General features: G+C 38.3%; 1 protein-coding gene and 2 long non-coding RNA genes across 4 annotated transcripts; 2 read left to right on the top strand and 1 right to left on the bottom strand.

Moving 5' to 3' along the window:
- The first annotated feature begins 3990 nt into the window (after positions 1-3990).
- LOC141385668 (uncharacterized) lies at positions 3991-8793 on the top strand. The gene is made up of 2 exons (XR_012406493.1): positions 3991-4132; positions 7042-8793. It is a non-coding gene; the product is annotated as an uncharacterized lncRNA (long non-coding RNA).
- A 1483-nt stretch (positions 8794-10276) lies between these two features.
- Positions 10277-26249, top strand: krt1-c5 (keratin, type 1, gene c5). Of its 2 annotated transcripts, XM_009301953.4 has the most exons (10): positions 10277-10350; positions 12628-13062; positions 14752-14834; positions 14933-15089; positions 15618-15782; positions 16308-16433; positions 22214-22431; positions 22746-22771; positions 23972-24083; positions 24293-26249. In XM_009301953.4, exons 2-10 carry the CDS (start codon positions 12667-12669, stop codon positions 24333-24335), a joined length of 1326 nt encoding a protein of 441 aa, XP_009300228.1. In that variant the 5' UTR covers positions 10277-10350; positions 12628-12666; the 3' UTR covers positions 24336-26249.
- On the bottom strand, positions 20623-26377 carry LOC141385666 (uncharacterized). Its single transcript, XR_012406491.1, has 3 exons — positions 24754-26377; positions 24449-24616; positions 20623-22411 (listed from the first exon to the last, which is right to left on the bottom strand). It is a non-coding gene; the product is annotated as an uncharacterized lncRNA (long non-coding RNA).
- Between the last annotated feature and the right edge of the window lie 1102 nt (positions 26378-27479).

The raw sequence follows: 27479 nt of genomic DNA, 5'->3' as shown, positions 1-27479 counted from the left end.
CAGTAGCATAGTCCTGCGTTTTTGAACTTTCACAATACATGTGAGTTATCTTTCAAGTTATCTATTGATTACAGTTTTTCTCGATTGCTTGGATGCAGTTGTCAACTGAAACTCCACATTTTCAAAACAGTTAACACACAGGCCTAAACAGCGGCACTCAAGGTCAAAATGACACATTTTGCTTGCAAAAGGCACATATTGTGTCAAAACATTTAACATATGCAACAAAAGCTAGTTTTACCTTCAAACTACACAACTTGCAAACAAGTATATGAGCTCTTTCAATTAATCATTACACAATGGACAACAAAATACAAAATACAGAACTCAAAATGCACCACCATTGCTTGCCATTGTAGCTTATAGCCAATGGCATTTGTTGTCTCTATTTGGGCTGTCAAATTCGCCTTTTTGCAAAGAATTGGATCAAGAATAAGATGTGCTTTGATTGAATATATATTGAATTCATGACATTTTTCAAACTGTGGCTGAAAACTGAAATACTGTATATAAAAATAACAGACAAAAGTGATAAAATACTGTAAATATTAGAGAAAACACATGTAAACTAATATACTACAGTATAGGACATAGCCATATTGACCTCCTCCATCAATGCTGGCACAGAACAACACAGACCTTCCATCGTTTTTATAAGGTTTGCAGAATGATGGCTAATTGAAGATTTGTGTGAAGGAGTGTCAAACCGGTGCTTCAGTGATTTCATACTGATGTTGGTAGTTTTTAATAGTTAGGAACAGATGGATTCTGTTTGGTTACCAAAACTAAAACAATGGAGCTTGGACTGCTTGAATGACATCTGTGTTAACTGTTTGGAAAAATGGTAGGGAAAATGTGTCAACCCAATGAGAAAGGGTTTACACATTTGCAAGACCGGTCCTCTGCTCTGCTGGGATAGTGATAATGAAAATGAAGAGGAACCTAGTTTCTTTAACCAGGTCAAAGCAAACTAGAAAAACTGTAAAAATAATCCAGCCATCAAGCTCCTTTATCCATTGGTATGTAATAATTCGAGCAAAAATCGGTGTATGTCTGTTTAATGGCAACCACAATTTAGCAGATGTCCAGTCAAATAATGACTATTACTCTATTCATCCACTGAACAGTTCAGCGGTGACCATAAAGGCACTGTGTAATGTGTGATGCATCGATTCCATGCTCTGTCAATTAACGCCACCATTCCTTGAAATAACCTTAATGTCTTGTATTGATTTGGACACACTTAAGCTTTACAAAAGTCACAATGGCCACTGATTTTAAATGGCCTGTCTTTCCCGGTCATTCAAGTGTAATTTAGTTTCTGCGCTGCGGACCAGTTGATCAATTCTCAAAGCTTACACTTTTATTTTTTATTTATTTATTTATTTATTCTAAAATTAGCATTTTTAAGCTACTCTTGCGTGCTAGCTAAGTAATTTTACAATTATATTGACAGACACTGACAAGTTCTTTTCATAGCCTTACAAGTGACCTGAACATAAACATACGAGGTTGAGAAAAAATCTCATCTTAGGAGAACATTTCAGAGGGCATTTGAAGGTTTTTGCATCTAAACTCTTCTTATATTTACCATCATATGTTAGTACATTTTCTCTCTTTTTTATTACAGAACAGAGTGTGTTTTCAGTTGTGCCCACATGATGGCACTGTCTTAGATTGGCTTGACTAATATATTTCTGTCTAGGGGTGCCCAAACTTAGTCCTGGAGAGCCGGTGTCCTGCAAACTTTAATTCCAACTCTAATCAGACACACCTGGGCTAGTTATTCAAGCTCTTACTAGGATTTCTAGAAACATCCTTACAGGCGTATTGAGGCAAGTTGGAGGTAAAATCTAAGTTTGGACATCCCTGGTGTAGTCTATTTAGTCATGTAATATATCAAAATAACGTGGCATCACTATTTGATGCATCACTTTCATAATACTAGTATATGCATCAAAAACAAGATATCCCATTTTGATCAAATTGCATTTGCAAAAGGGGTTTTGTTAACAGGCAAATGAATATTTTTGGGCTTCACTATATTTTTAAATAGAGTCTTTTAATGTGCCATCAGATGATTCTTGTTTTAAAATTCACTAGACAAGATTTTCTGGTGTAAAACATTGGGTTACCCTTTATTTTAGGCTGTGCTTGTTAAAGTGTAACCACTGAGTAATTACATGTACTTATTATATGGTTAGGGTTAGAATGGGTGTGGAGTTTAAGGTTAGTTACTTGTCATTATGCACAATTAATTACTCGTAAGTATGTGGAACATGTGGAACAAGGAAGTGTTACCAAATATTGTTACACTGACTGACATTTTAGTGGTTGTCTTCTGTGAATGATGGTAAAAATGTATGATAGTCGTTCTATTGATCATGTTCTAATAAACAATTTTATAAAATGTCTTATTGTTTTGATGCTTGAAAATTACTTTTTGCCTTTGAGCCATATACAGTTAAAACCAGAAGTTTACATACACTATAAAAAGGCACATAACCATTTAAAAAAAAAAGTCAGATGTTAATATGACAACTTTTTCTCTTTTAGGTAAGATAGGACTATCAAATTTGTTTCTGTTAAGCTTAATAGCAGAATAATGAGAGAGAGATTTTTTGAGAAATTGTTATAACTTTTCTTGAAAGTCAAGTTTACACACAATAATATTATTCTGCCTGTGAAAAAGCTCAGATGATGGTGTCAAGGTTTTGGAAGTTTCTGATTGGCTAATTGACAACATTTGAGTTAATTGGAGGCACAACTGTAGAATAGTATTTAAGGAAAACCTCAAACACACTGCTTACTTGTGTGACAACATGGGGAAACCAACAAGCCAGAATCAACAAAAAAGCCAGATTACAATTAGCTAAATTACACTGGGGAAAAGAATAATTTTTGTAGACATGTCCTGTGGTCTGATGGAACTAAGATTGAACTGTTTGGCCATAATGACCAGTGTTACATTTGGAGGACAAGGGGGAAAGCTTACAAGCCTAGGAACACCATCCCAACTGTGAAGTATGGCGGCGGCAGCATCATGTTGTGGGGCTGTTTTGCTGCAGGAGGGACTGGTCCAGTTCACAGTATGGATGGCATCATGAAGAAAGAACATTATATAGAAATACTGAAGCAACATCTCAAGACATCAGATAGAAAATTAAAACTTGGCCACAAATGGGTCTTCCAAACAGACCATGACCCTAAGCATACTGTCAAATTAGTTAAAATGTGCTTTAAGAACAACTAAGTGAATGTTTTGGAGTGGCCATCACAAAGCCCTGATCTCAATCCTATAGAAAATTTGTGGGTGGAGTTGAAAAAGTTTGAGCGAGTAAGACAGCCTACGAATCTGACTCAGTTACACCAATTCTGTCAGGAGGAATGGGCCAAAATTCATTCAAACTTAACCAAAGTTAAACAGTTTAGAAGCAAAGCTAAAAAATACCAAGGAAATGTATGTCAACTTTTGACTGTCTAGAAATTTATAAAAAATTCTCCCCCCAAAAAGTCTCTCATTATTCTGGCATTTAGCAAATGTAAATCATTTAGGTAATCCTAACGGACCTAAAATAGTAAATGTTTAGTATGATTTGCCATCAGACATTTTTTAGAAAATGGCTATGTTCTTTTTTTTTTTTTTGTTTTAGAGTGTATGTAAACTTCTGGTTTTAACTGTAAATAATGTCATGGAGTTGTTAAGTATCATAGTACAAGAACTTTTTGCAAAATTGCAAGCATTGTAAAATATTTTCCTTATAATATGAAAGAAATATCCATGTAGTCACTCTCCAAATATTCTGTTTTGTAACTGTGTTTTATCTTATTGTAAGTTGTCCCTGTACTAGGCGCCTTGACGTTGCGCCTTGACATTCTTGAGCACTGGATAAAATTGTTCTGCCTAACTGAGCTGAATATTTGCACATATTCATAACCCATATAACCCTGAGTATGATGTATAAAAGCTGGGAATACCCCAGACTTCTTTAGAAGAGAGCAATAAACTGTTGGATTCACATCTCTCAGTTGTTGTTGCCTTCCTGGAGCTCCAGCTTACTGAGGAAACACACAGACGGTCTGCAATTTATCCCAACAACTTGGTGACCCCCGACGTGATGAAGCTGATCAGGTAAGACATGAATTTGGTTTTGACTACCTGATTAGTTTCATCACTGAACTGAGTGTTCAGGAAGCTGGCAAGACATGAATTTGGTTTGACTGCCTGATAAGCTTCATTACTGAACTGAGTAATCCTTGGCTGGGATTTTCCCTGAAAAGCCAAGAAGAGCGCGCTATACAAAAGTGAAACGATCATTCTGTGTGTTTTCTAGTAAGTATTTACTAACATGGGTGGTTCATACCCCAAGCCTGAGATAGGGGAAGGCCCTAAAGATTGGATGTATCGATGTGGGTGGGGATATTACACTAATCCATGGTTAGATAATCTAGCAGGGTGGACTGAGGCACAAGCGATGCGTCCCTACCCTAGAGATGGGTCATTTGACCCCCATGTGCTAAAACGGGCTTACAAATTAATTTATGAAAGTGAAGGAGATCCCGAATGGGACCATGATTATATGAAAAAGGGTTATGAAATCTGGATGAAGATGATGAGTGTGTGGAATGATAAACAAAATATTAACCTACAAAAAGAGGTAAAGACATTAATTCCGAACCCTCTTAAAGGCTCAGCATCAAAGATTGAGGTAAAAAGAAAGGGGACACCCAAAGTGCCTCCAGCCCCTGTTGTTACTGTTCCCTCAGTTACAGTTACTGTTCCTACTCCTACCCTCTCCTCCCCCATTCCTGATGAGGGGCAAGGAAAGGCACATCAGAGGATGCCTCTGTATCCTGTACAAGAATTAGAGGGGCTTCGCACAGAGAAACCAGACCAAGGGGATAATCAGGCTTTCCTATGGGTCTCAAAGAAAGGGGGACATGCCGAAGTAACCCCTCCCTCCGCAACACTGCTCAAGGATGTCATTTCACTGCTTCCTGATATGAGCAGGCCAGTAGAATTTGTAGAAACTATGATACGTGTCTCTAGAAATGCACAGCTTACAGGAGCTGATTATAAATTTATTTGATGAACAAAATGGGGTCTCAATATGATGAGACAGCCCTCATTGATGCTGTTCCTTGCTTGTGCTCTAAAAATGATGAGGTTAAACTACAACCCCAGCAAATGATACGTAGAGTAAAAATTAAAGAAGGGGATTATGAGGAACAAGAATACACAAAAGATGTACCGTACTTTTACTGGCGGGATGAACAGGGTGCTATAGATATCCTGAAGCGACAGCTTACTGCTTACCTTGTGGACACTCGTTGTGCTCATAGAGATTTGTCACACGTGACCAGCTGTAAGCAGGAAAAGAAAGAGACAGTTTCTGCCTTCCTCCAGCGTTTTTCCAATGCTTGGATACATCTGGGAGGATTTGATCTCCCTGAAAGGCAACCACAACCACTTTACCACTTAGTTTTTTTCCACTTTTATTAGTAACTGTACTCCAGATGTTCAGAAGATACTTTAATTTCAATTATCTGATCAATCTCAAATGACTCCAGAACAGCTCAAGCAAAGGCTTCGAACGATGACTGGCGATGGTCTGTTCGATCAAACTTTGAATGTCGCCCTCCAACAAATGGGGGGTGCGCAGCCATACCCTCATAACTGATTTAATAATGACTTGCCATCTTCCCTCGCAACTGGCCATTGTTAAAACTCAGGGCCATTCGAAGGAACACACTGATGAAGCCAAAGGAAACGCTCTGGCTGACCGACATGCTATTAGCAGCACAACAGCCTTTGCCTGAGGACTCTATGCACGTTTCCTTGTTGTCTACAACCTCGGCTTCGGGGATGCTCCCTGACATTGATTTGGCTATGTTACAAGCATCAGCCACTGACGAGGATAAGTCCTTCTGGGACGACTTTTCTTCCACGTTTGATGAAAAGATGGGTCTATGGCACGACAAGACAGGTCGCCTATGTCTCCCACATGTGGCACTGTCATTCCTCGTCCACGAATTTCATGGTGTCACTCATCGTGGACGAAGAGGGGTACATGAAACAATGCGATCTTTGTTTTGTGTCCCAAAACTAGAAACCACCATTAATAACATACTTGACAAATGCCTTATATGCGCTCAATATAATGTATCAAAGACTGTGGCACAGCACCAACATTTACCAAGACCAATTACACCTTTTTCTGAATGGCAAGTAGATTTCACGCATATGCCCAAGAGGGGACCGTTTAAGTATCTACTGGTTTGCGTGGATAAATTTTCAAAATGGGTAGAAGCTTTTCCCTGCTCAAGGGAAAATGCAAAGGTGGTAACACAGAAACTGATCTCTGAAATTATACCTAGATATGGGATCCCACAAAGTATCGATTCAGATAAAGGAACACCTTTTACATCAAAGGTAACGCAACAATTGGCAACTGAATTAAATATAAATTGGCGTTTCCACATACCCTATCATCCACAATCATCTGGATTTGTGGAGCGAACTAACAGAACCTTGAAAGGAAAGATAAAGAAGGCCTTAAGACAACACGGTCATAAAGATTGGGTAAAAATTTTACCAATAGTACTAGCAGATTTGAGAATGACACCACAAGCAAATTTGGATTCTTTATCACCATATGAGGTGGTCATGGGAAGACCTTTCCCTATCCCATGGCAAGGGGGAATTATGGGAGTGGGTATTGAGCTTTCTAACCACATATCAGAATTCTCAGCGGCCCTAATTCAGAAACTTAATCAGTATTGGGAAAGGGTAACAAAGAAACACCCTGAAATTCCACTTGAGGCAGCACACCCTTTCCAGATAGGGGACAAGGTGCTAATAAAAGATATAAAACCCCAGAAAGATTTAACTGACCCCAAATACGAAGGGCCAGCTGAGGTTCTGGCTGTTACACGCACTGCTGTATTAACTGATCTTTTTCCACAGTGGATCCATGGCACCAGAGTGAAACCATTGAAGTAAATGTCTATGATATGATATTAATAGTTTTTGTTTTGCAGACTACTTCTACTGATAACCCTACTGGGACTGACACAGGCCCACACTGAAGTACACAACTTATTCTGGCAGTATGCTAACTGGACTGCACGACAGACAACCAATGAGTCATGTGTTGTCTGCCAAGAAGTGTTCTCCTCTGCTGTGACTATATCCTTGAAACCTTTGCCTTTTACATATACTAAACTTGCTTTTTGTACAAATGCTTTGGGAGATATTTATGAGTGGCGCCCCACATGTGTTTCTAACAAAAAAACATGGGAGCCTCTTTGCAAATCAACTAGCAGAAAGAATCATTCTGTTGTAATACCTACACCTAGAACTAAGGGTTTGAATATTTTGTTGACAAAACCCCAGGGGTTCACTTTTTCTTTTTGCTTTAATGAGACAAATGGAGGTAATGTATCCACCTTAAGAGCTAAAGATTGTAATATAGTAATTGGCGAAAGGGATCGATTTTCAGGGGTATATTTACCATGGCGAAAGAATAAAAAATATAGTTCTCTACTAAGTGTTTGTCCACGTTACATCCCAGGCACCTGTGAACTGAACAAACTTAAATGTGCTAATATCACAAATGAGACAGCTGTCACGGCATGTTACAACCTGAACAACACATACTGTCAACGCAGCAACGTAACTTGTGTCCCCACTTGGCCGAGACAGGATGCGGTCCTGGCCGATGACTGGTACTGGTATTGTGGGGGAGAAACCATCTTCAACACTTACCCCACCAATTGGACTGGTCTTTGTACTGTGATCCAATTACAACACATGGTCACTGTCATGCATCTTGCCAGACAATCCGGAAGGGAACGGAGGTCAGTTCCCCAGGACAACGTACCCGACGAACACCGTATGAGATCACACTGGACTAGATTCTGGGAGGCTATGATTCCCAGTTTTGGCGTGGCAGATGCCTTAAAACAGCAAGAGATCATGCATTATAGACTGGCCTCTTTTATAAACAGTACCACGGATGCCATTTCTGGACTAAGAGAGGAGATGAGAGCTCTGAGACTAATGACTATGCAAAACAGACTGGCTCTGGACATGCTCTTAGCGGAAAGGGGCGGGGTCTGCTCCCTGGTCGGAGAGAGCCAATGCTGCACTTACGTTCCCGCGGATGATGAGGATCTTGGACGAGTAGGACAAGCTGTAAAGGCGATGAAAAGGATATCATCACAGGTGTATGAGGATGAGATGAAGGAAAGAAATTTTAATTGGGGATGGGGATTTTTAGAAAGCCTGTTTGGATCATTGGCTCCATATGTCTCAATGGTAGTACCGGTACTTATTATTTTCTTATGTGTATGTATTTTTGGTCCATGTCTTCTGAGATGTTTTATGGAAAGAATGTATAGGATGGTTAATGCCTTAGGTAAAGGGTTATAAACATTTAGCTATGAATGGAAATGAGGGTAACCATTTAACAAATAGAGTTTATGAGAATATGGTATGATCCAGGCTCTTGTAAAAACAGAGCCTGGAAGAGGGGATTGAAAGAAATATCCATGTAGTCACTCTCCAAATATTCTGTTTTGTAACTGTGTTTTATCTTATTGTAAGTTGTCCCTGTACTAGGCGCCTTGACGTTGCGCCTTGACATTCTTGAGCACTGGATAAAATTGTTCTGCCTAACTGAGCTGAATATTTGCACATATTCATAACCCATATAACCCTGAGTATGATGTATAAAAGCTGGGAATACCCCAGACTTCTTTAGAAGAGAGCAATAAACTGTTGGATTCACATCTCTCAGTTGTTGTTGCCTTCCTGGAGCTCCAGCTTACTGAGGAAACACACAGACGGTCTGCAATTTATCCCAACATAATAGAAAGAGAAAATTAATTTAATTCAATTTTTAAAAACTAGGTGATCAGGCCAACATCCTCCCCAAATAAATACATTTCTCATAGGTTTTGTCTTTCTGCTTTCTCTCGGTCTCATCATTGTTTAAGCTTCTTCCTGGTTGGCGAGTCTCTGTGTGAAACCCAATTCTCACATTACAGGTCACTGTAGCCACACTGAATAGTGTCAGTGTATAGAAACAGACGTTCCCCCCTTTGTCTAAAGCAAATCAAGTTACACCAGATTATGAAGAAAAAAATGGGTTATGGTTATTAAATACACCCTGTCCCATTGAGGATATGAAGTCACTTCTGTTTAAAACATAATTGTTAACACTTCATCTTATAGCACTGGTTCACTCATGTTTATGATTTATTCAATTAGTAAATCAAAGAAAATATTTTTGGTATCATAATAAAACTCTTTTTAAAAATGTTTTTAAAGGGATAGTTCACCCAAAAATTAAATTTCTGTCATAAATTATTCATTCATTCACTTTCTTTTCGGCTTAGTCACTTATTTAATCCGGGGTCGCCACAACAGAATGAACTGCCAACTTATCCAGCACATGTAATTGCCTCTTTGAATATCACACTAACTGTACAAAAAAAAAAAAAAAAACTAATACTACTAATACTTCCCTTCTTAGACTTTACAGACCTGAAACTTGCTTATAGCACTTATTCATTGTTGCTCTTGGTTGTGTAAATTGCTTCCTTGTCCTCATTTGTAAGTCGCTTTGGATAAAAGCGTCTGCTAAATGACTAAATGTAAATGTAAATGTAAATGTACATGTTTCAAGCAGCGGAAGCCTTTCCAGCTGCAACCCATACCTGGGAAACATCCATACACTCTGTCATAAACAACAAATTTTTTATTTGTTCCAAACCAGTTTGAGTTTTTTTATTCTGTTAAAAGGGAAAAGAAGATACTTTGAAGAATGCTGGAAACCCGTAACCACTGACTTTCATAGTATTTGTTACAGATTTCCAACATTCTTCAATAGATCTTCTCGTCTGCTTGAAAAAACAAACAAAAAAACAACTCAAACTGGGATGGATAAAGTAAATGGTGACAGGGTTTTCATTTCTGGGTGAATTATGCCTTTAAGTCTCATGGCATCTTTTAGTAAAACTTAAATGAAAGAATCAAAGAAGTTTTATTGTAAACGACCAATTTTTGTTATTGTTAATTATTGTTGTTAACTTTTATTTTCAATGACAAATGTGCAGTGTATACTGTGGACAGTGCCTTGGGAAATTTTCATTGTGTTTTATTGGTTTCAGTCATCTTTTCACCTGTGGAGGGTTGTGATTGGCTGGCCATGGTCTTCCATAGACTTCAGGAGGAGTGCGGGCATAAATACTGCGCTTGACCTGAACAGACACCAATAAAAGCCAGCAGTTCCTTCCTGGACAAAATCACACACAGGAGCTGCCCAGCTTTTGGATACAATCCATGTAAGTATTATATTTCATATACACAATGTCCCTCTTCTGCTTTGTTCGCAACCAAATGATAGTTTTCTTTGTGTTGTGATGATGATTTTGTCTGTCAAATGTAACATTTTGTACGCTGTAAAAATCAATTAGTTGATTTAAATTAGTTGACAAATTGAGTACTTAATACTTCATGAAAATTGAGTAAACTATTATAACTTGGAGCTGTTAAACTGACTATTTTATTATAATTATGCACATAATTAATTTACTTAATAATTATATAGTAACAGCTTTACTCACTTTTTAAGTTAAGTCAACTAATTGCTTTTCACAGTGTATGTTTTAAATAACTTTAGCAAAATTTTAAAATAACTCTACACACTTTATGATCCTGTATTTAGCATTCAACACACACAAAACAAATGATATATATTATTTACTGCTGTTTTATTAATCTTTGGGTAACACTTTTTTATTTTAAGATGTCCTTGTTACACATGTTACAAGTGCATACTATAGTAATTACATTTGCACAGTGCATACTATTAGTAACTGCAATTTATTATGCATAATTACATGCAACTAACCCTAGACCTAACCCATATTCTATCCCTAAACATATAGTGAGTACATAAAATGTAGGTAGTTAAATTATTAGTTACTCTGTATGCCTTAAAATAATTAGGGGCAACCAATCTTTATTTACTTTATTAATAAAAAATAGAATGGGAGCACTTTATTTACGAGTCTTATTGTGTTTATAAACTGTTCTTATGGTGTTTCTGTGTGGAGTTTGCATGTTCTCCCTGCGTTAGTGTGGGTTTCCTCCGGTTGCCCCTACAGTCCAAAGACATGCGTTACAGGTGAATTGGGTAGGCTAAATTTTCCGTAGTGTATGAGTGTGGATGAGTGTGTGTGGATGTTTCCCAGAGATGGGTTGTGGCTGGAAGGGCATCCACTGCATAAAAACAAGCTGGATAAGTTGGCAGTTCATTCCGCTGTGGCGACCCCGGATTAATAAAGGGACTAAACCGAAAAGAAAACGAATAAATGAATGAACCGTCCTTATCATAATCATTGCATAAACTGCACTGTAAAACGTTTCACACTGGTTACAAACTCAAGTTCACCAGCTGCCTTGAAAATAGCCCCTTTCACACAGTGATAGCGGTAAATATCTGGAAAATTTCCGGAACGACTTTACCGGTATATTCAAAAAAGCGATGTTCACACAGGCGAGGACGTTACGGAAATTTTCCGGAAAAGAGCATTCACACATCCATTCCAAAATACCGGTAAATTCTGACATCATTCACCACAAATGAGCTTCAAACGGCTGCGCTTGTATTTGTAAACATTTGACTAAATTACAAACTCTGTGGATGATCAATATTGTGAACAACTTTCGCAGGATCACTTTCTCATGTCGAGATGTTCATAATATGTGCGTGTGCAGGCGCTCACAGGCTGTTTCACAGGCACACGCAAAGCTTGAAGGTAAACAAACAACGGCTTATCATATGCATCTCATCGATGATTATTTACACAGTTGGCATTAAGAAGAACATATAAACGTGATCTGACTAACTTCTAGCAGCTAAATGTGTCTGGAAAAATATTCAAAGGTTTTTTATTCTCACAAACCGCGCGGACGTAAATGCGTCTGACTGTTGTGATTGGCTAAAGCAGACGTTTCACGTCAGCACGTTCTAGACGTGCACGCGCTTATTACGGCAATCTTCCTTCTGCATTCACACAGCGCAGCATTCTGGCAAATTGCCGGTAATGTTACAACTTCTCTTTCCGGAAAATAGCCAGAACGAATTTACCGGTATTTTCAAAAAGGACCTGTTTACACATACAACCTTTCCGGAAAATTGCCGGCAATTTTCCGGAAAGGTCTGTATGTGTGAAAGGGGCTAATGTGAGTCAACTCAACTTAAAGAGATTCTTTGTTTCAACTTAAGATGTTGAGCTTTAGTTAAATATATCGTGAAACTCAACATGTAATTTTGAGCGTAATACTCGCTACTCACTACTCTTGAGTACTTTTGAAAGGTTTACCTTTTACTCATACTTTGAGTAATATTCACAACAAATACGTTTACTCTACTTGCACTACATTTTTAAGCACGTAACAGTACTTTTACTTGAGTATGATTTTTCAGTACTCTTTCCACCACGGTTTATTTGGCTTACCCCATTGGCAGTTTATTTAGCTTGTTTTACGGAAAAAAAACTTAATCTTAGCATATTATTTCAAAAAAACTCTTTAAATATTTTCCTTACCATCAGATCACGTCCAGAAACCTCGTCTCTGGTTCTGCAAGCACCATGACATCCAGCTTCTCCATGACCAGTCACTGTCTGGGACGTACAGCGTCGTTCTCCAGCATGTCTATGCGGGACATTGGGGTTCGGGGACGTCCTAAAGTCCCAGTGTCCCTCTCATCGGCCAATACTCTGTCCCTGTCCCGCTCCACCTCTCTGGGTAATGGCCTGAACATCATAAGCAACCTCTCACTGAACGGTCTGGGAGCCGGTGCCAGCGAGAAGGAGACCATGCAGGTCTTAAACGACCGACTTGCCAGCTACCTGGAAAAGGTGCGCTCGCTGGAGAAGTCCAACGCTGACCTGGAGCTGAAGATTAAACAGTTTATGACTGAGCGAGCACCCAAAGGTCACGACATTGAGGGACTGATGGCACAGGCACATGCAATTGGACAAGAGGTTTGTTATTTTGTCTCGGTGGGGAGATTTACGTGGACGTAAGAATCTAATCTTTTACCTTATTCTGAAGAAGGCGGCATGGTGGCTCAGTGGTTAGCGCTGTTGCCTCACAGCAAGGCGGCCACTGATTTAGCGGCTACTGTGAGGAGTTTGCATGTTCTCATGTGTTGGTGTGGGTTTGGCAGGTGCTCCAGTTTCACCCCCAGTCTAAAGACATGCGCTGTAGATGAATTGGATGAACTAAATTGGCCGTGGTGTGTGAGTGTGTGTGTGAACGTGATATTCTTTTATCTTTGTGTTGTGGCTTGAAGGTCATCCACTGCATAAAACATGTGCCGAAATAGTTGGCGGTTCATTCCGCAGTGGCGACCCCTGATAAATAAGTTACTAAGCTGAAGAAAAATTAAAGAATCAGTTTCCATTTTCCATTTTATACTAGATCTACATACAGTAGATTGATTAAAGGTCCGACATGTAACTTTCACCACTAGTGGGCGCATATTCACAACAAACAAAGGCAAAGTTTGATGACTGTGACTAAGTCTGTAATCATGGGAATTGCAGTCCTCATTACATCCTACAGGACACCTGCAGAAAACATGTTCATGATGACTTGAAGTATTCAAAATTTGTTTTCATGGTAAAATGATGCAGAGTAAGGTGCCGATCACACCAAATTCATTATTTGTTGTGAGGGTGGCCTTTTTAAAAAATTTATTGGCAGTAAGCATTTTGCACTTTATTTATGCATCTTACATTTTTGATAGAGCGATGTGTGCATCTGCGGTTGAAAAAAGTAAACTGTGTGGAAAAAAAGCTCCCGATGTTGTGCGCTCCAGCACCAAGACCATTGACACAGTGGATGGCAAGCAACATAAAAAGCACAGCACATTACTCTTTATTAAAGTCAACAAAAAGGCAGTTCTGTGCGCCATTATCAGAACTGAAAAACACTTTTGGTGTGATCTTTTCCTAAGATCAAAAGTTGTCCAAACTAAACGAAAGCGCTAAGGCAATTGCTAATGACATGAAAGCAGCTGAGCTTTTTTTTTATGCCCCTTTCCTTCACTTCCAGATCATGTGGAGAAAAAGCAGTACTATTTTACCACACCAAGCACTTTGAGCACACTAAGCACTTTTAGGCGTCTATTAATGCTGCTCTGTGCAGCTAATAATTTGTCATGCTGTACATAAATAGATACAAAACGTCTTGCTCAAAGCTCCCAAACTGTTAATCACTTTGCAAATCCAGTCACAAAATGAGCTTAAAAGTCCTACATAACAGTAATGGGGTGTACGTTTCTGTACTGCACTTAAATAACATTACTAAAATAGAACAACTCGATGTCTAAATTTTTTGCTTGTGTTCACTTCGATTATGCGTTCAGATGTATATGTAAATTTGGTTATATTTTACTCTTTATTTTAAGGTGTTGTTATTACAGTGTAACTATTTAACTACTGAGCATTATTAAATTATTACATGTACTTACTATATTGTTGGGGTTGGAATGTGGGTTAGGTTAAGGGTTAGTTACATTAAAATAAGCACAATTCGTTGTAATTACTATAGTAAACGGATGGAACGTGTAACTACGTCCATCTAAACATGCTGAGTGTCAGATTCTTGTGAAATGTAATGTCTTTAAGTTATTAACAGGCAGTTAACATCACAGTTTTGTTCTGCAGGTTAGAAAGAAGACATTGGAGAATGCTCGGATCATGCTGGAGATTGACAACGCCAAACTTGCGGCTGAAGATTTTAGGGTCAAGTGCGTTATTTTTGGGCCATGTTTTTATCATTTAAGAGAAAAATCAATCCTGAAATGTTGTGTTTTACCGGTATATTATGATATTTGTTCATAAACAGATGGGAGGCAGAAGCTACTCTTTGTCAGTCGGTTGAGAGAGACTGTCACGCTCTCAGACGAGCTAAATCTGATCATGATCAGTTCATCACAACCCTTCGAGGAGATCTGGACAGTCTGAAAGAAGAGCTCTATTTCCTGAAGAAGAACCATGAAGAGGTAAATACACATAAATAACAAAGCTTCACCTTTATGTTGTTCCAATCTCCTAAGACTCATTTAATCTTCTGAATGAAATTTAAGATATTTTAGATGAAATCCGAGGGCTTGTTCATTCTCCATTGACAGCAACATTCCTGAGATGTTACAGAAATAAAACCAAAAACATTGTCAAAACAGTCCGTGTGACTTCAGAGGTTCAGCTGCAATCAGACGAAGCTCCAAGAACACTTTTGTGCACCAAAAAACTTCATTTGGACTATTTTGACAATGATTCTGGTTCCTTTTCTGGACTTTCAACTTCTTTTGTTACTGTCTATGGAGGATGAGAGAGCTCCAGGATTCCATCTAAAATATCTTAATTAGTGTTTCGAAGATGATCGAAGGTCTCAGGGGATATAAAATATAAAACCCTGATCAACAAATCCTTTATTAGCTCTTAACCTAATCTAATTATTAATGTTGCAAAAAGTGTCCAAATACTGTCTTGCGAGATTGTTAAAGACAACGTTTTCTCTTTCTGTGTAGGAGAAGAACGCTCTAAAGAGCCGTCTGTCCAATGAGCAGGTGAACGTGGAGGTGGACGCAGCTCAGGGCCCAGATCTGGGAGCCGTCATGGCTGAGCTGAGGGTTCAGTACGAGAACATCGCACGCAAGAACAAAGAGGACGCAGAGATTTGGTATCTGAAAAAGGTCAGTGTATAGTCAAGCTCAGACTCCACACTAGGATTTTTCACAGTAATAAAGAGAAATTTAAGCGGTTTGGGTAATGCAACCATACTTACCTCTAGCTACATAATTCACGCTTTCCAGAAATGTATACAGGGGTACGTAATCACAATGAACCTGTGTTAAAATTAACACAGGTTGGAATGACATGAAGGGATTGTGTGGAACCCAGCATTATTTACAGTGTATAGTATATGAGATCAAATTCCCTTTACAATTTTACAAACAATTTTTTGATTTACGCTTATTATTTTTCTATCCGCGACCACGATACTTTAGGCGGGAATTTGATCCCACTATAGTTTTAGTGAAAGTAAGCTGATTACTCCTTGAGATGACTCTCTGTTCCTGCATCACTCCAAATGAAAGAATCATTCAAGAATGACCCTTCACTACTCCACACCCCAGTCCTCCATTTATAGTCTGCTGATTTGTCTGCAAACACAGGTGTGTTTCACTGAATGTGTGCTGTGTGTTTGTGTGTGACAGCTGGAGGCCGTGCAGTCGGAGGTGAAGGAAAGCAATGAGGCTCTGCGATGCGCTCATTCTGAACTCAATGAAAGACGACGCTTCCTGCAGGCGCTCGAGGTGGAGCTGGACAGTCTACGCAAACAGGTGACACAACACCAACTGCACGTTTGCACATTTTGTACTTGCTGGAGGTTAAAATCGTGGCGGTTTGTATACTAGGGTTACTAAAAGCATGACTCTGAACAATGACTTTAGGTGTGGTAACTAGTATCATGCAAGACCAGGGTGTTCATATTGTGACCACAGCAACACCTCAGGTATGCATTACTTTGTTATAATTCAGTGGCCTAGTTTCAACTACATGTAAAACATGTTCATAATATACAAAGTCACAGTCAGCGGACACCTTTATGTCAAAAAAATATCCAATTGACATCAAGAATTGCATCAAAAAACTTGGATTTGATGTTAAAACCTTGACGTCTATTTAACATCCAACACTTTGATGCCCTTTTGACCACCAAAATAATGACACAAAAAGTATTATATTATAAGAAAGTTTTATTAATCTGTAAGATTCAGTTACAATTAACAAATTTACACTGGGTTTTGGGTAACACTTCAGATGTACAGAACAATTGTCATTGTTAACTAGTTGCGAATTACCTGCCTGTTATTAACATGCTAATTGTTTGCTAGTATATTTATAAAATACATACTTTGTATAATCTTATTCTACATTGCTAATGCTCAATGCCTAACTACTTTAATAACTATCAATAAGCAGCAAATTAGGAGTTTATTGAGGGAAAAGTCATAGGTATTGATTTATTAATTGCAAGAATTGTACCTTAAAGAAGTGTTTCCCAACCCTCTTGCTGAAGGCACACCAACAGTACACATTTTCAATCTCTTCCTTATCAAACACACCTGAACCAACTCATCGGTACATTAGAAGAGACTCCAAAACCTGAAGTTAATGGGCCAGATAAGATATCATGTACTGTTGGTGTGCCTCTAGGAACAGGGTTGGAAGAGACTGCCTTAAAATAATCGACGTCAAAACCACAACAAATTGACATTTAACGTCTGTGTCAAAAATCAATTACATTATTGTCATGTAATTGATTTTGGTCATGTTTTGTTGACGCCAATGTTACGACGTCGGTTTGACTTTGTTTTGACGTCAAGGTTGTCAATTAACATCAAGGGCTCTATTTTGACGGTCCATGCACAGAGCGCAAAACGCAGGGCGCAAACGCTTTCAGGGTGTGTCAGGATGCGTTTTTGCTAATTTAAGGATGGGAAATCTGCCTTGCGCCAGGGCGCATGGTCTAAAAGGGTTGAGTTTATTTTCTTAATGAGTTATAGGTGTGTTTTGAGAATAAACCAATTAGAGTCTCATCTCCCATTCCCTTTACGAGTAAGCTGCGTCGCGCCAAGAGCGCATTCGCTATTTACAGGACGCAAAGTAAGTCTAAGTGGAAAAAATGAGCATTTCACAAGCAAATAGTTAACAGTTTTTTAACAGAAAACTGTTAAACAGAGCATCTACTGCGTGAGAATGAGAGATAATGGAACTACTTTCATTTTCGCTCTTGGATAGGGAAACCTTTACGCACAGAGATCAATTAGCCTATAAATAATTAATTTCGTTAGTTAAGCGCAAATATTTGTTTCAAAACTATTTCTAAATTCAGTTCTAATTTCCAGCAAACGAATAAATGAACAATAATGACCAAATGTTGTCAAAATACTGAGTTATTTCCAAATACACCTGCCATGCCCCATATGGCCTTAAACCTGACAGGTGGGCAAATCTAAGCTTGTTTTTAATGAAACAAATATAAATATGGATATATTAAATAATACTGCTATTTATTATAGTTATTATACCAAAGCAAATTGTTATGAATGAACTGAAAAAGCCTCCCAAGATGAAGAAGACATAAAGCAGTGATTTTTCATATTTATGTAGACTAGAAAATAATATGTTTTGTAATATTTTAATCCTTTATATTTATATTCTATATCTATTCTTATTATATCCTATATATATCCTTAATATTTAATTTTTTTAATTTGTAAAGATGTTTGCCTATTGCTCTCTTGTGTGTATTAAGCAGTGCGTAAGCGAGGCACAACTCTGCGCCTGAGTTTAGACCGGGTTAGTTTTGGTCTAATGAAAAATCTATTATAGTTTCTCAAAATAGCGACGCGCCAGCGGTCCGCCTCAGAACACCTTCCTTTTTAGACCAGAACGCCTATGGGCGCACATATGAGTGCTAATGCATTTGCTATTTAAACAGCGTAGCGCAACGCCTCAAAACGACTCTTGCGACTCAACATTAAGTTGTACAGAAAATCTGACCAATCAAAGAGTCGCAATTAGCAATGCACACTAGAGGTCTGCATTCTCACAGCTGTACCGCATGAGCTGACCAGATTTCTTGCGACGCGGGAAAAATTTCAGAATAAAATGCGGTAGCAGGAGGTAACTCTGGTGTAATTTGAACAGGGCGGGCGGGCGGGCGGTCTAACAATATAGCATTCCCGACGTTATTTCAGAACAGCATATCTGTGATTTCTTTATTCTTATTGAGCACCAGTACAGCCAGTGCTCACGACATGCTGAACGCATGGATCAGTGCTTTCTGCACATGTATTTTATTCGCACAGTCTGTCATTACGCCCCATTTACACAGGGCTCCAACGTTTGACAGAAGGGCGTGTCTGAAATTGAGGCTGATGCGATCGTCATTGCAGCGTCAGCCAATAAAATTAGTCAGCACATCGGCTACTGTCTGAGCTAGTGTATTTGCATACAGTGATCTGATTGGCTGACACTTCCGTCAGCGATTGAAAGTTGAGATAGTCCCAAGTTCTGCAGCGAGCAGCGCCACTGAAGCGGTGCCGACAGATCCACAATGCAGTTCGGCAATGCCTGACGTCACCCATTCAAAGTAAATGGGAAACGTTAAAGCTGACGCCCGGTGTAAATAGGGTGTAACGGTTGTCAGAGTGGGCTTTACCAACATGGCAGAGCAAAGTGAGAAAAGGACAATTAGCTTGCATAAGAAAATGGTCATTTTACTGTTAGGAAACCCACATCAAGTACATCTGATGTATGGAAGTATTTTTCATGCGTCAAAGACACAAATGGAAAAAAAAATTACCCTTTGTGTGATGTGATAAATGCCTCATAGTTTTACCCTTTAGCAGTCACAAGACTGGAACCTCAGGTTTAAGGCTGCACTCATGTCTCATCACAAAGGGGCTAACAAAACTGACATTTCCTAAATCCTTGCAGGTGCCAGAGCAGAAACCACAGACAAATGTGTTAAGTTTGATTGCCAAGACATTCGAATGTACAGTAAGATATTGTCTCGGGAAAACGCTTCACACAGCTGTTGATGTTAAAAGCATCTTGACAAGACAAATAAAAATAAACACAATCCTTGCACAACCTACAGTTTTATCTGTTATCTCTCTCTTTTGGTAGTACCCAATTTAAATGTGAGATTTTGGAAACCAGATCTAAATTTAGTGGGAACAGTCGGGTCGGGTAGAAAATTATTCTAAGGAGTCAGCGGGTGAACAAAGACTGAATATAGAGAGGGAGTGGTCGAAAATCTTACGGGAGTGGGACTAAAAAAACAGTCCTGCACAGACCTCTAATGTACACCAAAATATATATTTACCTTTACCCTTGAGTTAATAAAAAATGCATATAAAATTCATATTTGAAAATAAACTTGAAATATATGGTTTCTGTAGACACAACTAACAACTTAAATAGTGTTTTATTTCCTTGTTGTTTTAATTTAAATGTTTCATTCGCAGTGATTCGTGGGATTGTAATTCTTTTCTTTATTAAAACTGACAGGTACTTGAACTTCAAATAATATGGACAAAAACAGATCCACTCAGTGGTCACACTTTAGTTTTGGGATCAATTATCAACTATTACTATAACATTTGCTTCCATTAAACTCTAATTTACTGCTTAGTAATAGATAGTAAGGTAGTTTTGAAGACTTTAAGGGAATGATTACAGGATCTGAAATATAGTCATGCAGAATACAGCATTCATTTCTGCTTTTTAACTACTAATAAACTGTTATATATATTGTAATAAGTTACTAGTTAATGGTGAGAGATTGTTCCCCAATCTGAAGTGTTACCAACTCATCTGTAAACTCTTTTGGATAAACATTCTTCCAACAGTCAGAACCTCTATCCGGTGGTTAAAGGTCAACAAATATGCCAGTGATCTGTTTAAAGCATCATATCCTCGCAGTGCTTTTCACCTTATTTGGACTTTGTTTTTTTTAATCAGATCTGCAATAATTCAGACCACAGTTTGTCAGCAGATCTCTAGCATGTCAAGGTTCAGCTCTCTTCAGCACAGGAAACCGCAGTGCGTCCATCTGCTGCTCGGCCCAATGCAAACATACGCCATATATGTTGTTTACTCCTGTGTAATAAATCACTCTGCAATGCTTGTGATGACAAGCTGAAAACACACCACATCTCATGGTCCAACAACTTCTAAAGAGCAGGTTATTCAACAGAGCAGTCATTTTACAAGATCATCTTTAAAAATGATTCTGATGTTAGATGCTGTATTTATATCCAGTGTTGGGGGAAGTTACTTTTAAAAGTGATATATATTAGTCTTGAGTTACCTAAAAAAATAATTAGCTAAGCGTTTTTACGGAAAGTAATACTGTTCCTTACTTTGGCATTACCACCCCCTCCCCCCCTCCCAACCTTTATTAGCACCCCTGTTTATTTTTCCGACCAATTTCTGTTTTACGGACAGAAACAATTTTCATTATTTTTCATAATTATAAACATAATAATTTTAATAACTCATTTCTAATAACAGATTTATTTTATCTTTGCCATGATGACAGTAAATAATATTTGACTAAATATTTGTATTTTTTACAGCTTAAAGTGACATTTAAAGGCTTAACTAGGTTAATTTGTTTAACTAGGCAGGTTAGGGTAATTAGGCAAGTTATTGTATAACAATGTTTTCTTTCTGTAGACTATCACGAAAAATATTGCCTTTCAAGAGTTCACACTTAGCTGATGATCAATAAAGCGTATTTGGCATGCTGTCCCGGGAGAGAGCCCTGAGCTCGTAATATCCTCGGCCCGGGGCTCCCTCCCGTTAGAAGGGCGAGAGGGGAGTTCGAGGTCAGGTAGGTCTCGAAAACTCCCCTGCTTGTCACCGTGAGAAGTGTGAACTGAGGTTGTATTGGATGATAATTTGTTTTAGTCGATTTGGCTATGGTTCATGTTTTGGACGGTGGGAGGAAACCGGGGAACCCGGGGGAAACCCACGCGAACACGGGGAGATCATGCAAACTCCGCACAGAAACACCGACCGGCCCGAAAGGTTGGACCGGCGGTGTTCTTGCTGTGAGGCAACAGTGCTAGCCACTGGGCCACCGTGTCGCCCAATCAGAAAAGGAGGAGGATGAAGGGGTGGAAAGGGGGGAGCTTCAAGACGAAGATAACTGGAGTGACAAACTCAGGTTATTTATAATGCTTCCGTAATCATCTAATAGGGCTGATTACGGAGCTAATAAAGAGCCAGCCGTGTTGATTTAAAGCACGTGATCCTCTCGAAATTAGTTTATGAATAAACCACACAAATGAGGTAATAATTTTGTCCTTAAAATGGCTTTTAAAAAAATTAAAAACTGCTTTCATTCTAGCCGAAATAAAACAAAAAATAATAATTCCAGAAGAAAAAATATTATCAGACATAATGTGAAAATTTCTTTGCTCTGTTAAACATCATTTGGGAAATATTTAAAAAACATAAAAAAAAAAAATCCAAACTTTCGACCAGTATTCTGACCTTCGAATTTCGCTAAGGGTGTTGTGAATATTACGATTCTTCTCAGATTGGCGTTCTTGAAGGGAACCTGGAAGAGACGAATCAGAAATACACTCTAGAGATGGAGCGTCTTCAGAGTTCACTCACACAGCTGGAGGACGAGCTCTCACAGCTGCGCCTCGACATGCAGAGAATCAAGACCGATTACGAGCAGCTGCTGCGCATCAAACAGAACCTGGAGCTGGAGATCGCCACCTACAGGCGCCTGCTGGACGGAGAGGACGTGTAAGAACTTTCTCAAAGCATTTTTTCATTGAAACATACAGAACTGATCAGACGATGCACTGAAAACTAATCAGACGATGCACTGAAAAATAACCGATTCATTGGTTGCAAACATTTAATATGGGCTTAATTTAAACAATCACCCTAAATTGTGTAATGTTTGTTAATGTTTGTCATTTGTTTGTTTAAATTCAGCCCATATTAATTGTGTGCAACCTCTTACTTTAGAAATGTTAATAAATAACATGAATCTTGTTTTTCAGTGTGGAAAAGCAGATTATCTGACATTTGTTTCCTTTTCTGTGTTTTTCCAGGATGAAAGAGATAGTCACTCCTAAAAGTAAGTCTGTTGTAATCATATCTATACAGCTCAACATGCATGAACAAATACTAATTTAATACTAATTTATAGTAATTAATATACAGTTTTGAACCGTACAATAGTAAAGTGTATTATACTGTACACAGTGCTCAGCATAATTGAGTACACCCCATTTTGAAAATAAATATATATTTTTATTTCTCAGTGAATATAGGCAATGTTTTTTGGTGCATTTAAACAAAACAGATTTATTTAACTGATATATTTATTAAAATAATATTTTAGTCACCAACCATCTTTAGAAATTGAAAGATAAAGCACTTTCAAAAATTAAAGCAAAATATTGTAAAAATAAATTACAACCTACAAAATTTCAACTAAATTCTTCAATTGTTTTGCTTCTCTTGATTTTTCCTCTTTTTCAAAATTTGTACTTAATATTTTTTTATAACTTATACATTTTAAGGGGGACGTGGTGGCGCAGTAGGTAGTGCTGTCGCCTCACAACAAGAAGGTCACTGGTTCGAGCTAGAGATTTGGCGGGACTAAATTTTGAATCCCGTTCCAGCCAGGTTTTAGTCTGAAGCCGACCGCTCCAGCTTATATTCAGCTTTTGTTGTCCCGCTGCCAGCCCCGCCCTGCCCGGGGGAGGGGGGATGAACAACGACACACAGCACCAAGCTCTCTCTCTCATTCACACACATACACACCCATAGACATTAAGCTAAACGCAGCATCACGCTCTCTCATTCACACACATACATACGGGAGTCGGGATCGATATTGTTAGAACGCTCCCGTTCAAAATACACCAGTTACCAACCGCTCCCGCGCTTTATTCGGAAATGTATTCCCGCGCTGCAGGAAATCTGGTCGGGTCCCACGGCTGTAATGCAGACCTCTAGTTCAAGCCTCGGCTAGGCCTTAGTTTCCCTAACAAGTTCAAAAACGTGTGGTGAATTGGGTAAGCGAAATTGTTCATAGTGTATGAGTGTGAATAAGTGTGTATGGATGTTACCCAGAGATGGGTTGCAGCTGGAAGGGCATCCGCTGTGTAAAACTTATGCTGGATAAGTTGGCGGTTCATTCCGCTGTGGCGACCCCAGATTAATAAAGGGACTAAGCCGAAAAGAAAATGAATAAATAAAATTAAATTTTGGGTGTACTAGTTTTTGGACTGTTATCGCAAGTTATTTTGTGTTTTTCCCTCTTTTGTAGAAGAGCCTGAAGTGAGAACCAGGAAGATTGTGAAGGTGGTCACCCAGACCATGGTGAACGGAAAGGTGGTGGATGAATCCAGTGAAGTCGAACAGATTGAAGAACGAAAAAAGTGAGTCCGGCTCATAAGCGACACACATATTCTTGTGCTTTGGGACAGAAGACCATCGTGTTCACCAAAAACCTTAATAAACATTTCAGTTATACACAGTAGTGATGTGTCAGCTTGATGATTTTTTTCCGACCGCCTCTTTTTATCATAAAAAAGCAGCACATTTTTACACTCTGTCTCTGATTTTATTTCTTCTTGGCTTTCCTTAGGTCTGATTCTATAAGGCGAGTCGCAGTAGAGCGGGTCATTTAACAATACACCACAGATCGAAAGTCACACGGCGAAACTAAATACATACGATACTCGCTGTTATCCTGGATGAAGTACTATAGTTTTAGAGGCAGAGGTAGAAAAACGATACGTACTGTAGCTGTGGATGGGGATTTGAACCTGTCTGGTCTCAGTGTGAGAAACTGAAGCAAAGGATGAAATCAAGCTGAAAAAGCCCCGACACCAATCCTCCGTGGTGTCAGATGTCTTGCTTTTGTGAGGGTTTCTGGGCGAAACATTGACTGTACTCTCGCCAATCAGTCCTGGTGAACAGGAGACTTTCACTTTGGTTTGCTCTGATAAGCTCGGCTGTTCTTTTGACATCCCAAGAAATATAACAGTTTATATATTTAAAGGATTAGTCGACACAAAAATGAAAATTGTGTTATTAGTTACTCACCCTCATGTTGTTCCAATCCCCCTGAGACCTTCATTCCTCTTCAGAACACAAGTTAGGATATTTTAGATGAAATCCTGGAGCTCTCTCGTCCTCAATACACAGAAATGGAACTGAGATTATTGAAGTCTAGAAAGGAATTGTTGAAATATTCTGTGACTTCAACTGTAAGCATATGAAGCTACAAAAACACTTGTGAGTGCCAAAAAACGTACTTTGTTTGCCTCGGTCCTCTCTTCAGCCACGTCAGGTCCTGGTGTGCATTTCATTATTTTTAGCTCTTCTCGTAATATTTAATTTTCTCAGTGTAAATAATCTGAACCCTTTTCCTCTAATTATATTGTTTATGTGTTTTGGAAAGGTTTTATGTATGTTAAGGATTCTTTATGGAACCTTTAGCGATGTTTCCATTTTTATGTGATATAGCAAATTGTGCATTAAAAACAGTAGATGGAAGCGTAGATATGATTATAATATTACACATGAACCACACAAAAAGACAATACTGATGAGACAATTTCTTTAAATAATTCAAATAAGTGCTTTAAATATACTCAATATTACTCAAAGACTTGTGAAAGTTACTTATGTGTTAAACAAAATACAGTAAATATGACTCATTAATATTAATAATAAACATTTTACTTGCATAAATTCATGCATTTTCACTTAGATGAAATACGGCATAAAACTTTCATGCTGGAATGATTTTGTCGATAGGCATACATGTATGTCAACAGAATACATTGTGTGAAACTTGTGTTTCAAAATGTTCCCCACACAATTAGTGAAGCCCAAGATAGTAAAACATGCACTAAAATACAAAAAAAACAAAAAACAAAACACAGGTTTACTGTAAGTACTATGTTTAGATATTGGGTTGGAGACAGAAATGTTGTTTAGTCAGATTAAAAACAATTAAAAGTCTATGGAAAGTCCCCACAATACACAGAAACCTAATATGCGTGTGATGTTTTTGGATCTAAAAGCATGTGCGATGTTTTGTTCCCTTATATTTAGATATTTATTACTCCTTATAATTATAATATAACGTTTCTTCCTGGACAAAAGGGACCTGAATGCAGTAAGAGGGCTAAAAGAAATCATGATTGTTGTTATTTTAAAAATCTAAAGAACCTTCCTTTCCACTATAAAGATCCTTTTGTAGGGTGGAAATTCTCCATAGACTTTAAAGGTTCTTCGTTGAGCCGTACAGTACGTTTATTTACAATGGAAATGCAATACTAATATAACAGTCCCGTTCAGTTTTTAATTTTCATAATGAGGGTGGCTGAAACATGAAAGGTTTTTTTTTAAATAACTGACAACATTTTCAGGCCTTTTGAGCGTTTTTAGATGGAGCACAATGACAAAGTTACTTATGAACAAACAAAAAGCTTGTCTTTTTTTACAGCCTGTGTATTATCCCATATAAACCACTGTGCCGATGAGTAAATGTACTGTATGGTTAAGCATTTGCAATAAACTGTGCATTCTGACTCTTGTTTGGTCTTTGGTGTTTGAGAGACTCATGAAACTTCAGATGATTTTGTATGTCTGCTTTGCTATTGTTGCTGAACTACAGGCATTGTTGTAACAAACGCATTACAAGTTACCGCATTTATATAAAAGGTTATTCATATACACCAACCGGCCACTTTATTAGGTACACCTGTCCAACTGCCAAACACACGGCAGCAACTCAACGCATTTAAGCATGTAGCCATGGTCAAGACGATCTGCTGCAGTTCAAATCGAGCATCACAACGGGGAAGAAAGGTGCTACTTCCAACAGGATAACGCACCGTCATAAAGCGCGAAATCACCTCAGACTGGTTTCTTGAACACGACAATGAGTTCACTGTACTCAAATGGCCTCTACAGTGAGATGAGCTCAATCCAATAGAGCACTTTTGGGATGTGGTGGAACGGGAGATTCGCATCATGGTTATGCAGCCGACAAATCTGCCGCAACTGCTAGATGCTATCATGTCAATATAGACCAAAATCTCAGGGGAAAATGTCCAGTACCTTGTTGAATCTATGCCACGAAGGATTAAGGCAGTTCTGAAGGCAAAAGGGGGTCCAACCTGGTACTAATAAGGTGTACCTAATAAAGTGGCCGGTGAGTACGTCCTCAAGCCACTAAAACTCCATCGAGTGAACGCACTGCCTCCTTGTGGCAAATTTAGTTTATCAACTAATAAAATTAGATTTTCTCTACAAAAAAAAAAAAGCCCTGGGAAATGTTTATTGTTAATACAAAAGCATTAATTGTTCTAATAATTAATATGAACTGATAATTATCTATTTATAATACTGTAATACTCATGAGTTTCACTGAAAGAAAGAAAAACAGCACGAACTTAAAACTGGAACATTCATTCATCCTTCAGCCTACTCCCTTATTTATCAAGGGTCACTACAGTGGAATGATTCCAGCATATTCCAGCATATGTTTTACACAGGGCTTCCAGCCACAACCCAGTACTGGGAAATAAAACTGGAACAATCATTTAAAAAAAAAAAAAGTTATTTTGTCATATTTAAAGATGAATGGATTACATAAATAATGTAACACCATTAAAACGTTATATATATATATATATATAATTTTATTGTTATTATGTTGGCTTGGCTATGTAACAATAAAATTAATAGTAACAGGCTACTATTGTAAAATTATCTCTTTCATAAACAAAACAGCATAAACAAAACAGTAGTCTTCA

This window comes from Danio rerio, chromosome 5, assembly GCF_049306965.1.
Source record: "Danio rerio strain Tuebingen ecotype United States chromosome 5, GRCz12tu, whole genome shotgun sequence".
Lineage (NCBI taxonomy): Eukaryota > Metazoa > Chordata > Actinopteri > Cypriniformes > Danionidae > Danio > Danio rerio.
The sequence above is the reverse complement of the archived record's forward strand: the minus strand, read 5'-3'. Positions and strand labels throughout refer to the sequence as shown.

Excerpts from the sequence above, each read along its gene's own strand:
- krt1-c5 (XM_009301953.4), top strand. The coding sequence starts at position 12,667 with ATGACATCCAGCTTCTCCATGACCAGTCACTGTCTGGGACGTACAGCG. Across the intron at positions 15,783-16,307 it reads AGATTTGGTATCTGAAAAAG|CTGGAGGCCGTGCAGTCGGA; the intron begins GTCAGTGTATAG and ends TGTGTGTGACAG. Across the intron at positions 22,772-23,971 it reads AGAGATAGTCACTCCTAAAA|AAGAGCCTGAAGTGAGAACC; the intron begins GTAAGTCTGTTG and ends CCTCTTTTGTAG.